The 15,770-nt window shown below is 36.3% G+C and overlaps 1 protein-coding gene across 2 annotated transcripts; it reads left to right on the forward strand.

Moving 5' to 3' along the window:
* The first annotated feature begins 4,667 nt into the window (after nt 1-4,667).
* LOC139139311 (uncharacterized) lies at nt 4,668-9,484 on the forward strand. Of its 2 annotated transcripts, XM_070708190.1 has the most exons (7): nt 4,668-5,360; nt 5,644-5,961; nt 6,885-6,961; nt 7,571-7,779; nt 8,152-8,550; nt 8,986-9,138; nt 9,361-9,484. In XM_070708190.1, exons 5-7 carry the CDS (start codon nt 8,482-8,484, stop codon nt 9,421-9,423), a joined length of 285 nt encoding a protein of 94 aa, XP_070564291.1. In that variant the 5' UTR covers nt 4,668-5,360; nt 5,644-5,961; nt 6,885-6,961; nt 7,571-7,779; nt 8,152-8,481; the 3' UTR covers nt 9,424-9,484. The 2 variants fall into 2 exon arrangements, with proteins under 2 accessions (XP_070564291.1, XP_070564290.1); XM_070708189.1 differs by lacking the exons at nt 4,668-5,360; nt 5,644-5,961; nt 9,361-9,484 and adding an exon at nt 6,273-6,572 and having other exon boundaries at nt 8,986-9,139.
* Nucleotides 9,485-15,770: the final 6,286 nt, after the last annotated feature.

A 15,770-nucleotide genomic window follows, 5' to 3' on the forward strand; every position in this document is an offset into this window, starting at 1 on the left:
CTTTGCATAAATTATCTCTGTTTTAATTATCACCTATAGCCAATGGCCACAAGAATATAGTGTCTGCATGAATGAAAGAAAGAGTGTGCACCCATTACACCTACCATGTCTTACTCATATACATCCATACTAACAAACTACACTTGTCTCATTTCTTAATTAATTTCTTTGCATAAATTATCTCCATTCTAATTAGCATCTATATGCTAGCCTATGGCTATAAAGCACAATCCATTGTCTGCTGGAATGAAAGAAAGAGTGTGCACCATTACACCTAGCATGTCTTACTCATATACATCCATACTAACAAACTACACTTGTCTCATTTCTTAATTAATTTCTTTGCATAAATTATCTCAGCTTTAATTATAACCCATATGCTAACCTATGGCCATACAGCAGAATATAGTGTCTGCTTGAATAAAGGAAAGAGTCTGCATCCATTTCACCTAGCATGTCTTACTCATATACATCCATACTAACAAACTACACTTGTCTCATTTCTTAATTAATTTCTTTGCATAAATTATCTCTGTTTTAATTATCACTATAGCCAATGGCCACAAGAATATAGTGTCTGCATGAATGAAAGAAAGAGTGTGCACCCATTGCACCTACCATGTCTTACTAATATACATCCATACTAACAAACTACACTTGTCTCATTTCTTAATTAATTTCTTTGCATAAATTATCTCAGCTTTAATTATCACCTATATGCTAGCCTATGGCCATACAGCAGAATATAGTGTCTGCTTGAATAAAGGAAAGAGTGTGCATCCATTTCACCTAGCATGTCTTACACATATACATCCATACTAACAAACTACACTTGTCTCATTTCTTAATTAATTTCTTTGCATAAATTATCTCTGTTTTAATTATCACCTATAGCCAATGGCCACAAGAATATAGTGTCTGCATGAATGAAAGAAAGAGTGTGCACCCATTACACCTACCATGTCTTACTCATATACATCCATACTAACAAACTACACTTGTCTCATTTCTTAATTAATTTCTTTGCATAAATTATCTCCATTCTAATTAGCATCTATATGCTAGCCTATGGCTATAAAGCACAATCCATTGTCTGCTGGAATGAAAGAAAGAGTGTGCACCCATTACACCTAGCATGTCTTACTCATATACATCCATACTAACAAACTACACTTGTCTCATTTCTTAATTAATTTCTTTGCATAAATTATCTCTGTTTTAATTATCACCTATAGCCAATGGCCACAAGAATATAGTGTCTGCATGAATGAAAGAAAGAGTGTGCACCCATTTCACCTAGCATGTCTTACTCATATACATCCATACTAACAAACTGCACTTGTCTCATTTCTTAATTAATTTCTTTGCATAAATTATCTCTGCTTTAATTATCACCTATATGCTAGCCTATGGCCATACAGCAGAATATAGTGTCTGCTTGAATAAAGAAAGAGTGTGCATCCATTTCACCTAGCATGTCTTACTCATATACATCCATACTAACAAACTACACTTGTCTCATTTCTTAATTAATTTCTTTGCATAAATTATCTCTGTTTTAATTATCACCTATAGCCAATGGCCACAAGAATATAGTGTCTGCATGAATGAAAGAAAGAGTGTGCATCCATTACACCTACCATGTCTTACTCATATACATCCATACTAACAAACTACACTTGTCTCATTTCTTAATTAATTTCTTTGCATAAATTATCTCTGCTTTAATTATCACCTATATGCTAGCCTATGGCCATACAGAAGAATATAGTGTTTGCCTGAATGAAAGAAAGAGTGTGCATCCATTTCACCTAGCATGTCTTACACATATACATCCATACTAACAAACTACACTTGTCCCATTTCTTAATTAATTTCTTTGCATAAATTATCTCTGTTTTCATTATCACCTATATGCTAACCTATGGCCATACAGCAGAATGCATTGTCTCCTTGAGTCAGAGAAAGAGTGTGCACCCATTACACCTAGCATGTCTTACTCATATACATCCATATTAACAAACTACACTTGTCCTATTTCTTAATTAATTTCTTTGCATAAATTATCTCTGCTTTAATTATCACCTATATGCTAGCCTATGGCCATACAGAAGATCATAGTGTCTGCCTGAATGAAAGAAAGAGTGTGCATCTATTTCACCTAGCATGTCTTACACATATACATCCATACTAGCAAACTACACTTGTCTTATTTCTTAATTAATTTCTTTGCATAAATTATCTCTATTATAATGAGCATGTGCATGCTGGCTAATTGCTGTAGAAGTGAATGCATGGTCTGCTGGAACAAAAGAAAGAGTGTGCATCCATTTCACCGCCCTGTTTTCTGCACGTACATCAATACTTACAGACTTCATATACCTCAACTCTTCAATTATGTCTTTTGAATAAATTATTTCTATTGTAATTAGCATCTTTATACTGGCTTGAAATGAAAGAAAGAATGTGCATCCATTTCACCTACCCAGTCTTATACATATGCATCTATACTAACAGACTACTCTTCTTCCATTTCTTAAATAATTTCTTTGCATAAATTATCTCAACTATAATTGGGATGTATATATGCTACTTTATGGCTGTAGAACAGAGTGCATAGTCTGCTGTGAAGTTTGTTAGTATAGATCTAAAGACACAGGACAGGCTAAGTGAAAAGGATGCACACTCTATCTTTCCAGTAGACACTGCATACTATGTATAGCCATAGGCTAGCGATTATGTGGTAATTAAAATGGAGATAATTTATGCAAAGAAATTAATTAAGAAATGCGAAAAGCCTTATTTGTTAGTATGGATGTATATCTGTAAGACATTGGTAGGTGAAATGGATGCACTCTCTTTCTTTCTTTCCTGTGGACAATTGTGCATTCTCTTGTATAAGCATAAAGGTGAAAATTAAATTAGAGATAATTTATGCAAGGGAAATAATTAAGAAATGAGACAAGTCTTAGTTCTTAATATGGATGTCTATGTGTAAGACAGGCTGGGTGAAAAAGATGCACACTCTTTCTTTCATTCCAGCAGACAATGCACTCTGCTGTATAGCCATAGGTTAGCATATATATGTTAATTAAATGGAGATAATTTATGCAAAGAAATTAATTAAGAAATGAGACAAGTGTAGTTTGTTAGTATGGATGTATATGTGTAAGACATGCTAGTGTAATGGGTGCACACTCTTTCTTTCCTTCCAGCAGACAATGCATTGTGCTTTATAGCCATAGGCTAGCATATATATGCTAATTAGAATGGAGATAATTTATGCAAATAAATTAATTAAGAAATGAGACAAGTCTAGTTTGTTAGTATGGATGTATATGTGTAAGATATGCTAGGTGTATTGGATGCACACTCTTTCTTTCATTCCAGCAGACAATGCATTGTGCTTTATAGCCATAGGCTAGCATAAAGATTCCAATTAGAATGGAGATAATTTATGCAAAGAAATTAATTAAGAAATGAGACAAGTGTAGTTTGTTAGTATGGATGTATATGTGTAAGACATGCTAGGTGTAATGGGTGCACACTCTTTCTTTCATTACAGCAGACAATGCATTCTGCTTTATAGCCATAGCATATCTATGCTAATTAGAATGAAGATAATTTATGCAAAGAAATTAATTAAGAAATGAGACAAGTGTAGTTTGTTAGTATGGATGTATATGTGTAAGACGTGCTAGGTGTAATGGGTGCACACTCTTTCTTTTATTCCAGCAGACAATGCATTGTGCTTTATAGCCATAGGCTAGCATATAGATGCTAATTAGAATGGAGATAATTTATGCAAAGAAATTAATTAAGAAATGAGACAAGTCTAGTTTGTTAGTATGGATGTATATGTGTAAGACATGCTAGGTGTAATGGGTGCACACTCTTTCTTTCATTCCAGTAGACAATGCATTGTGCTTTATAGCCATAGGCTAGCTGGGATACCAGGTGCTAATTAGAATGGAGATAATTTATGCAAAGAAATTAATTATTAAATGATGTGTTTGTGTTGATACATGTATAAAGAGCCTTGTATGTTAGATTGATGTCCACTTGACTTCAAAATATAGGAGGAAAGTGACTTGCAAGTTTTGGCTGCTAGCTTCCACACCATAGTTTTGGCTGCTAGGTTTTGGCTGCTAGCTTCAGCCGAGTCGCATGTCTCCCTGGTAACGGGTTTGTTTACACACTGGCATATTTTCTGGCGCTTTTTTCAATCGTCTGTTGGCCAAGACTGTGAAAATGTCATTCGAATTTCATGCTCGTGTGCTAAAAAACCGGTGTCGTATTTGTGCACGGAAAATAAATGGCACAAGTTATCCATGCTCCAATTTGATCGTGGAGTTAAAGAATTTTTGAGAGTACAGTTTTAGTGAAGACATTCTGATGTTCACCCGTCCAATTTTTGTTGTCACTGTAAGAGAGTCATTGCTCCATGGCAGCAGGCAGAAAGCAATAACAAAACCTATCGGCCAGGGACACACGTAGTGAAATGGTCCAGACACTGTAGAGTACGGATATGTGCGGTGTGTGATGCATTGTGTAAGGCAGGAAAGAAAAAGAAAGACAGTAAAAACAGGGGCAGACCGAGTCAATACCAAGGCAGTGACATTTCTGGTATCACTTACAAGGAGACAGGAGAGACGGGGAAACTGCAGAGTGAAACTCATGCAGTACAAATCTAACAGCAGCTGTAAAACAGAGGGCAGGAAAAAAGATGAGAAGATTCATTCCCTTGCAGAGACAGAGGTTCAATGATCTCATTGAAGAAATGGAGTGTCCCATTTGCAAAGACATAATAGATGGACCAATACAACTTTTGTGTGATGGACCACATGTGTTTTGTGCTGAATGTTTGTGTCAGTGGTTGCAAGTTTCTTCATCCTGTCCTGTGTGCCGTCTCTCTATTATGTGTGAATCTATTGTAAGTCCCCCCATTGCCTTTGCAAACATGCTATCAAATGCCACAGTCACATGTGATTATGGGAATGTCGGTTGTAAGTCAGTTGTGCCACTGCAAGATCTGCAACACAACACAGAACGGTGTGTTTACCAGTCCATTGCTGGAGACCACTGCTTCTCGTCAGTGAGCCCATTTCCCATCAGAAGCCACCATACTCCAGTCCCCATTCCTGACCAAATCAATACCGAGACATCAAATGATGAAACATCAAGGGATAGGCAGAACAATATATGTGCAGTGAAGGCCGCAGAAATTGTGATGCAGAATGTATTGATCAGCGGTGCATATGCTGCTACAGTATGAAGAAATGGCAACAACACTTGTCAAGAAAAAAATAGAAGCAAACAGAAGTGATGATAGTTCGATAAAGATTAAAACCAAGGGCCAGGTGAGTTTTTTACCAGCATTACTCTTGCTGATCTATACCCACATATCAATATACAGTTAGATTTTGGAGTAAATTCTTCTGATAAAGCTATCATGGAATATGATAATTTGTAAATTTGTATTTGTAATAACATTTATTTGGTTTTGTAGTACATGTGTGACCTGGTAGTGGTTCAACAAATTAATTTCATCAAGTAATGAGCTAGTCCAATTTCATGAATTTATCACCCACATATACTTTTGAAAGATAAATTTGGTTTTTTCAATTTTTGGTGTAATTTCAGCCATTGTGTTTAACATATACACCAAAGCCACGAAAAACAACCTCAGAAGCTAGCACTGGGACAAGACGTCAGTGGGTGTTGCAGTTAAGTCAGAGGAGAGACATTGTCAGTGGTGGTGATGCGATGCTGCAGCTGAGTGAGAGGAGGTGAGACACCAACAAAAGGACAAGAAGGAAAATCCTCCAGATCTTGGGACTCACTCCTGACATACCTCCAGGTGCTAGCCTTCATTTGGAAGTTGCTATGGGAACAACATGGGCTGCCAAGAGGAAATTACGGCGTTACTTCAAGGCACGGCATGTGAATATTGGAAGTGAGGTATGTTATGCAGGTCATCTTCCCCCACAATCATCAAGTTCACTGTCCTTCTTGACCTCACAACCATGAATTTAATCAGTCATGTTTGGAATTTTCTGGAAATTTAATTAGTTGTGTAAGAGAGAGAATTTTAGAACAGTAATTAGCATGTCAATAAAAGTTCTAGATTGTTCTTATATGCTCTTATACCGGTATAAGCACATGAGTATAATATTGGGACAGCAGGCTTGCAGTCAGACTTTTGGGATTGTGTGCAAACTCTATTATGATCATGTAGAGAAAGACTGTGGATAAGTAATCTTGTTATCACATATTACTGGATATATGTGTTACTGTTGTTTTTGCATCTTGTTCATATTTGTCTTCAGGTCTAGCAAACTTACCTGGCATGGTACAATACCTACCAGTGAAATTTGGATAAAGTTAGGTGGGGACAAGAGTAAGGGAACCATGAGAATGGTTTACCAAGTTGCTAACATCAGTAATCCAAATGTAGCAGATAATACAGTGATTTGGAGTACATTTGCAGCACCTGCTTCCTATTACAATTTAGAAATAGCTTTAGCTGTTAACAGAGGTCAGGTAGACAAACTGGATGGTACAAAGTGGAAGTAAGTCTAAACATGCATACCGTACTGTGTTTTACTAAACAATGAACAGATTGTACCATATATTTATTTTGGTACAATATTTGGAACTTAAGATACATACATATTGGTTATCCAAGTTTAATACATGCATTATACTGCTGATCCAAAAATCCGAAAAACAATGTGCAAATCTGACCAAACTTATGCAGCATAATGATACCTACATTAAATAGTACAAAAGGCAAAGTTGTTTTCTTGCATGTACAAAATGTATTGATGTGTAGAAACATTGGTGTGGACAATTGTCTTACATTCCACTTTGATTTATTTCAGGGACAAGACACTATTAGCACGGATGATGGGAGATAATGAGTATCTGGCCAAGAGTTATGGATTGTCTGGACCAAATGGTATGAAATGTATACTTGCATCATGATTTATACATAAGAAAAATTGAGGCACTGACAGGACAGGCAGTTTATTGTGTACACTTCAGTTTTACCTATGATTTACATGTGTACGTCCTTGACCTATCAGTTTGCAATATGTGCGACTGTTAATAATCAGCATGCATTGTGTATGATATGCTGTAGAACACAATTATGATAATTTGTTGTAGTTTTTCGTTGACTTAAGACATTCACAGCTAACATTGATTAGTCAGATAAATTTAAAGGAAGGGGTATACAGTGGGTCAGATCTTGATAAATGTTTGCAAGCTATTGACAAATGATTGTTTTCCTCTGTAGAAATTCTTGTGTTTATTTCTCAATTTAATTCTTACACATAGTATTAATATGTATACTGGCAATGCAAAATGTAGTAACCATGAATTTCTTTGAAATAAATATTTAAATTGATAAGTTTGCATATTACAGGTACATGTACATCCTCTCCAAGAGTTCACACATGCACATCAAATTGACTTCATGAACACCAGTCATGTCTATACCTACTAAGGTTTTTAAGTAATTATGTCAGTTTTTGTTCCTTGTCTTCCTCACATTGAAATATTTTAGGGAAATATTTTTGCGTATGCTGTGTGATCAGCAAGGAACAAGCACAGTTGCCGAAGGAGGAACAACCATTGTCATCAATGAAGAAGAGAACCCTTGATGATATCAGAAAATGTCACAGTGAATTTCTTTCAACTGGTGGAAACCTAAGGCATGCCATGCAGCACTACAATAGTGTCAGAAAGCCACTTTTCAATGTACCACTGCACAGAGTATGTACTAATCAATTAAATCCACTATGTTGTTTGCTTCCATTGACCAACTAAACATATAGCTGTGTTGTGTTTCAATCAGTTCACTTTACCTTTCTCTGAACAGTTCAACAGACCACACTGTGACCTATCTACATGTATGCATGCCACTATGTCCATAACGGTGTGCACAATAGAAGTTTATTAGTGAAGCTATATGCGAAAACAAGTTGACAATGAAGCCAGCACATATGTCAGCATTTGTGATCAATCTAGTTGTTGTATATTTGTATGTAGTGTTTTCTTCATAAATAGGTAGGTATGAACGTTACAAGATATTGTCATACATTAAAAGTAAAAGATACATGTGCTAACCCTTATATTTTATCTCAGGTTGCAGTCCCAGGGTTGCACATCAGTCCTGGCTTGTTTTGAAAGTTTTTCACCATGATGGAAGCTAGCTGTGCAGTACTGGATATCAAGATCATCACGACTCTGGAGAGAGATGATGACATTGATGAATCCGTGCTGAAGCCTGCTGGATTTGACACATATGTAGCCATGTTGAAACAAGTCGAGACATAACAGTGTGAAGCGAAAGAACTCCAAGAAGAAGCTAAGACCTTGGCTGATAGTGTTGAAAAGGCTCTCCTTGCTGATGATGACTGTGACGATGATGATGATGACGACGACAACAGTGAAGATGATGGCAGACCGCCACTAATGACCTTGGGCAAAGTTAAAAAAGCCCAGGAGAAAGTGCAGGAACTCAGTGAAGAAGCTGACAGGAAGGTTAGTATTTACGAATAGAAGACTACATTAACAAAATAAAAATACATAATTTTGTGATAATTTTGAAATCTTGTGAGACACAATTAATTTCAGTGGCAGTGAGTTGCTAGCCAAGTCAAACTTTTTATCAAACTGGAATAGTTGCCATGTTAAATAAACATGTAATGTTTGTTTAGCATGGTGTTAAATTTCCTGTATCATGTGAGAACACCCACAGATAACCTGTCTAGCAGCCTGAGATCTCAGAGGGTCTCCTTCATCTTTGAAAATGGCATATTGATACCAGAAGTAAGATCATTTTTGTGATGATAAGCAATAACATTGTAAATCTCAAGTGCACAGTCATGTCTATGCTGCATTTTCAGAATTTTGGCTTGTGCACATTTGTAGTGCAGTCATTTCCAGACAACACAGTGTTTATCTTTGTTTTCTTAGATATCTGAAGCTACAGACGTAAAAGCGAAACTGCCAAAACAATGTGGTTTTGTAGTCTGCGGTATTGACCAAGCTCTGCAGTCATTTGGTGTTGGACGTCATTCTTACCACGGGCAGGCATTCATCGGAAATCATGTGAACAAGTGCTGTAAAGTATGTGTTTTACAACTGTACACTGTTTTGTTGCTAAAGTCATTAAAAGGTTCAGTATTCTGCTTGTCATCAAGCTTTCAGTGTCAGATTTATTGTGTGTTATATATATACTACAGAAGATGTATTTCGTCTACATTTTTTGACCTACTTTCAGTGAAACAACTCTGTTTGCTTCTTTGAAAGAAAGTTATCATATCCTTTTTTTATTTTTTTGTGTTTCAGGAAGAAAACATTCAAAAGTTGTGCAAGAGCGTCATCGGGACCACAGCAAGAATATGCCCATAGCTGAATGAACAGGCTGCACACATTTGTGGTCCGTATAAGCCAATCTTTTCAAAATTTGCAGCCTGCCATAATCTTTACAGTACAAGCAATAAAATATCAGATGAAGATATTAGCATTCCCACGTATCACATTAAATGGCATATTACAGAGAACACTTTCCTAATTAAAGTGTATCCCCAAAATGCATGTAAGAAGATCATGTCATCCCTCAGATTGAAAACACAGGGTTTGGGACAGGGTGTATAGAGTATCCATCATGAGATTAGGAAGGGAATGGACCGGTATAGTAAAGTACCTGGCCATAATGGTTTAAAGAAATTAGAACTTATGGTAAGGGAGCATAATGTGATGACCAATCCCAGTCATGTGAAAGTGCCAAAAACACAAAGGGATTCATACAGAACCAAATAAGGAACGTGAAATAATGATGGCCATAGTGATAAAAGTAAGATAAATAATGATAAAATAAACATGTAAAGAACAAATTAAGTCAATAACAAACCAATATGTAAATAAAAACATTGAAATCGGGTTCTTTCTATGAATCATATTTTACTAAATTGATGCTTGTATTTTTAGTCCCCAAGATACCGTCCGGGGGACTTATAGGTTTGGTCATGTCCGAGCGTGTGTCAGTGTGTGCGTTTGTCCGTCCATGCATCCGTCTGTTCACGCAGATATCTCAGAGATACACGGAGCAATTTCATTCAAACTTGGTACAAGGATTACTTGATATGTCATACATATGCACGTCGCTTTGTTTTGTGATATGATCCAATGTGGCCGCCATGCGGCCATTTTATTACAAATTTTTTATGTACAGAGCCATAACTCCGACATGTTTCAACCGATTTTATTGAAAGTTAGTACAAGGACATTGACCTTCATCATACATATGCACATCAATTTGTTTCACAACATTATCCAATATGGCTGCCATGCGGCAATCTTATTACAATTTTGTCATGTACGGAGCCATAACTCAGGCATATCTCAACCGATTTTATTTAAAGTTGGTACAAGGACATTGACCTATGTCATACATATGCATGTCAATCTGTTTCATGATATGATTCAATATGGCCGCATGGCAGCCATTTTGTTACAATTTTTTCATGTCCTTAGCCATAACTCAGGCCCGTCTAAATGGATTTTATTCAAACTTTGTACAAGGACTTTGACCTATGTCATACATATGAACACGATATGGCTACCATGCCACCATTTTGTTACAATTTTTTCATGTACTGAGCAATTACTCAATCATATCTCAACCGATTTTATTCAAAGTTGTTACAAGGACATTAACTCATGTTATACATATGTATGTCGATTTGTTTCACGATATGATCCAATATGACCACATGGCGGCCATTTTGTTATGTTTTTTTTTCATGTCGAAAGCCATAACTCTGGCAAGTCTCAACTGATTTTATTCAAAGTTGGTACATGGACATTGACTTATGTCATACATATGCATATAGATTTTTTAGACAGTAAGATTAAATATGGCTGCATGGCGGCCATTTTGTTACGATCTTTTCATGTACAGAGCCATAACTCAGACATCTTTCCACCAGTATCATTCAAAGTTGGTATAAGGACATTGACCTATGTCATACATATGCACATTGATTTGTTTAACGGCATGTAGCAGTATCATGTCAATTACCTAAGTTTCATAATTAGACTGATATGTCGAGAAATACTGCATCACATTTCATGAAACTTGGTAGAGATGTTAACGTAGCTTGCGGGTAACGCGAATATTCGTACTGCGCGTCGTATCTGCGCACGCGTACGAACGTTCTTTCTGCAAGCGTTCTTTCCGGAAGTGGTCTTTTTGTCGCGATATAGCATAATTACTTTGAGGTGCGACTTTCAAATTTGGTTTGTCAAAAGAGTTCACACCAAGATAGCAAACTTTGTGTAACAGGCCCGTTTTAAGTGTGACAAATGTGGGATTATTTGCAGTACTTGAGTGAACTAAACTTTATTTCATAACTATTAAAACAAGTTTTGAATGTCATATTAAACAGGGATCTGTCGCTAGAGGGTGCTTCAGTGTAGCATTTTTTGTATTAAAAAAGCCCATATCTTAAAAAATTGTGCGGTGACCCCCATTTTTTTCGTTTGATTCGCTATCCATATATTGTTGGGCTTAATTTACGAGAGTTTCAAGAAAACGTAGATTTCAGATCATGACATTTGTAATGAAAATATCAAAATTTGGCCAAACTTTGCTCTTTTTATAAAAGCACTATTTCATGGAAACGTTGCTATATTTTCTGATATTTTCAAAAGCAGATCACAAAACTAATACAATACAATACGGGGACATGTGTTGTATAAAATCTGTTAAATTGTTTTACTATATTTCAGTTTTATTATTTAATAACACTAGATAATCGAATAATACAACATTTTAACCAATTTCAGCAAATGTTTTCGCGGGACAACATAAAGGGCGCCATATCTCCCAAAATTTGCATGGGGACCCCATCTTTTTTTCTCATTTTTTAACATTTCATCTCACCCTAGACATCTCCTGAAAGTTTCAGAAAAATCCTGATTAACGTCACTGTTACCCGCATTCCACCTTAAGCTTACATTGCTTGAACAATAAAAAGGCATTTATCAGTTTCATTTTAATTAATTTGTAATTGCTTATTTAATGAACTTTCCTAATTAGAGTTATATGTCCACAAATACTGCGTCAAAATTTGATGAAACTCGGTACAGATGTTGATCTCATAGTTTGTAAATACTGCATCAAACTTTACCGGTACCGGTGATAATCTATTAGTGTTAGGATAGTAAGCAAAAATGTTCGGCAACATCCTGTTGATTCATTACTAATTGACTCATTTAATGACCTTTTGTAATTAGGATGGCGGCCTACATTGGTTTTATGTTTTCACCACCGTGGAGCTCATTCTTGGCCATTTAGCGCCATCTGTATCACAGTATTTTTATCATAGACCTAATTAATGAAGAGGACTCTATCCTCTCTGAGGACTTGTAATTAAAGTACCAATGAACAAGTGGGAACTGTGTCATCAACGACTTGTTCAATTTAAAATTGATGCTTGAAAAGTCATCATTATGGTGAGTCCAGTATATGTAATGATGAATTAAATGTTAACTTACCATTTTCGGATGTTTTCACATGTTCCAATGAAACTTCCTTCAGTTTTATCTTACATGAAATATCATTGGAAAAGTTAAATTTTTAGCATGAAAATAAGAATGAAATACTTCTAAATGCTTTCATTATGATTTAGTATATATACTAACAAGTACAGATGTAAATAACCTTGTTTTGCTTATCTATTTACAGAATACAACGACCCTGGAAGTTGCAAGTGTCCATTTTATTTCAAGTATTTCTCATTTTTTAATTTTGTTTGTATTTTTCAGATTGTATTTAAAATAAAGGTATTTGATCATTTCAATTTGTATTTTTTCAGTTTCTGTGTACCTTTCCTTTTCGTTTCCTATATTTTTTGTTTAGCTCTTTATTTGTCCCTTTTTTAAAATGCAACTTTGTGGGATAAGTTACTTTTGATATTCAGAGAGTTTGTAAAAGATGTTTGCCCGAAACTTTGTTACCGGTACATGTAATTTATTTGAGTCTTGTCACTTCAAGAAATAAAAAAAATGTTTTATTCTATATGCACGTGCCTGTTTTGATCATTTATGTTATGGTTTGAAGTAATTTTTAATAACATTACAGTTAATTTGCCATTGTGCTGTTAAAACAATCACCGTACAATACAAATAAGGCAATAATACATTGATTTCTGCCTATATGATGAAAAAGGTGCCTCTCTAATTTTTGCCGTTTGTGGCGCTGTTCTGTGGCTTCCGATTGAATGTGTATCCATAAAGTTCGCACACAAGTTAAAAGTCTGGGCCTGCTGGGTATCGCTTTAAACTGCTTAGTGTCACTTTTCCGACAAGCATTTAATTACTCCTTGGCCTAATGATGTCCCTCTCTCCGTACAGTATTATGTACAATTCTGCGCTGCACGTACAACAATTAGAAGTCTCCCCTTTTGACAAAATTAAAATAAACAACACCTCTTTTTCAGAATTCCCAGAGCTTCATTGAACTAGTGTTATTACATTTCTATATAATACTTATAGCCCCTAAACTTGTAATAATAATAATAATAATAATAATAATAATAATTATTATTATTATTATTATTATTATTATTATTATTATTATTGTACTTGGGCCTCAGCCCAAGTACATTTGTTTTCATTCCGTGGGAAAAAACTCTGTAAGGTATAACCATTTCTGGCTGAGACCAGGGAGGGCAAAATGTCTTGGCGTCATCTTTCTTGGCATAATAAATGGCGTAATGATGTTAACTGAATGGAAGTGCTGCTCTCAGCCAGTCTTGAATAAGTGAGATGTGAATATTAATGCTTCTCTATCTGAGTTTTTGCCACAAAATCTTCTGAATATAATCAAAATGTGCATCGAAATGCAACAATTAATGCACCCTCCGTTTCCTAGGCGATGGCACGACCCTTGCTACACCCACTGGACCAGCCAAAGTGGGAGGGGTAATTTCAGTTTGGTCGAACAAGAGGGCTCGAGACCAGAATTTAACATTTAAACTTGTAACATGTTTAATCGCTGACAAGATGTGGACTAGTGTTAATTAAAGTAAAATTGTGAAAAGGAAAGGTTTTATATCCCGGACACAATGAAAAACATTACGACTGGAAACTGTACCCCCAGTTGAGAATAGTAATGCCCACAGCGATGGAGAACACTTATCCTTGAGCTGAGAAAACCAGACCATCATTTCGAAATAGAGCTGCAGATTCGAGAAGCTCGTTCAAAATAGCTAGGTACACCCCATAAAGGGGTGGTTTCGAGTTTTGAGGGCAAATTTCGCCTCCTTCATATAGAAATTGAACGTTTGTTTTTCCAGGAGAACACACCATTTGACACAAAATTTGCATGTAAAGGGGTCTCCAGTAACCACGTTGTCAAATCTGGCATAAGAAACAATATTAAATGTTGGGTAAAGCCAGTCCAAAATAAACTGATTTGAACTTTTGTGTTTTGTAATTTATACCACTGCAGTAACATCACCTTTTTTGACAACATCACACAATGTAATACGTTTTGAAACTGAATACTCCGACGTATTCTGTGTCTCCTTTGCTAAAAAATACGGTATGCCGATTACCATGTAAGGAGATGATGACGTCAAGATAGATTTGTAGTGCGTTTGGTCCTTGATGGTGCACAAAGTTTTGTCAAGGTAGCTTGTGTATTTATTTCCTAAATGGGAGAGATTAGGGTCGATCTAAACGAAGGCCGAAGAATGTTATGATACTCTAAGCGAGCTGAACTCTAACGCGAATGGTTGGATAATTTGGAGGATGTTTAGAATGATCTCATCTCATTAAGATTATTTGGCGGTCAGTATTGAATTTCAACTGCGTCACAAGTTTGCGAAATGAGTATTCCGTCGAACGGTCAACGAACGATATTTTAGAAATCTGGAGACATGGCACATTGCATTTTTATTTTAGTATTTTATATTTTACAATAGATTTACGAAGCAATGATTTTGTCGAAAATTCTGAAAAAAATATAGGAAGATTTGATCGCGAACACGTTTTCACTTGGGGTCAACTAGCCCTGCGTACGATGCTGTGTGTTCCGCTACAGCTAATCGCCCCGCTCACCACAGCCCTGCAAAGACCCGTACGTAGGGTCGGTGACTTCAAATCCATTTTGGGACTTAACGTAAAAAGCCAAATTACTGCCGAAATTCAGCGTTCTTGGGCCCAAGTCGTATCCCAGCCTACCTCAGCTACTCGATCGCTTCCAAAAATGACAGTCTTTTATTCACTTCTCGTAAATAACCGTCGATGTCGGCAACTCTCTCGCTAGCCCTGCGTACGATGCTGTGTGTTAGCTGTAGCACATAGCATCGTACGCAGGGCTAGGGGTCAACATGGGGTCGCAGCCATGTATGTTGCCTCAAAACTTATTTCTGTCTGCACTCAAAACTCAAAAATGTCGGATATGAACCTGAAAAATCGATGCAATTTTGTCAAACTTCGGCGAAATTTCAGCCTATACAAAATTTCATCTAGGTAAGGTAAATTTACTGAAATTTGATCGACAAATAATCCTGAGCTTGAACGTGACAGCTCGCCTTCTCCGGGAAGTCAAGTATCCAGCTGCCCATACACAGTTGCCCATATGGCCAGGTTTATGAGATTGTTTTCAAGCGACGGCGGCAGACCGTACGGGGTTCTGGATATGAACCTACCGTCGATGTAGCTGTAATAACTGTTGTGTTGTTTTT

The sequence above is a fragment of the Ptychodera flava genome, chromosome 8 (assembly GCF_041260155.1).
Source record: "Ptychodera flava strain L36383 chromosome 8, AS_Pfla_20210202, whole genome shotgun sequence".
In the NCBI taxonomy this organism is placed as follows: Eukaryota; Metazoa; Hemichordata; class Enteropneusta; family Ptychoderidae; genus Ptychodera; species Ptychodera flava.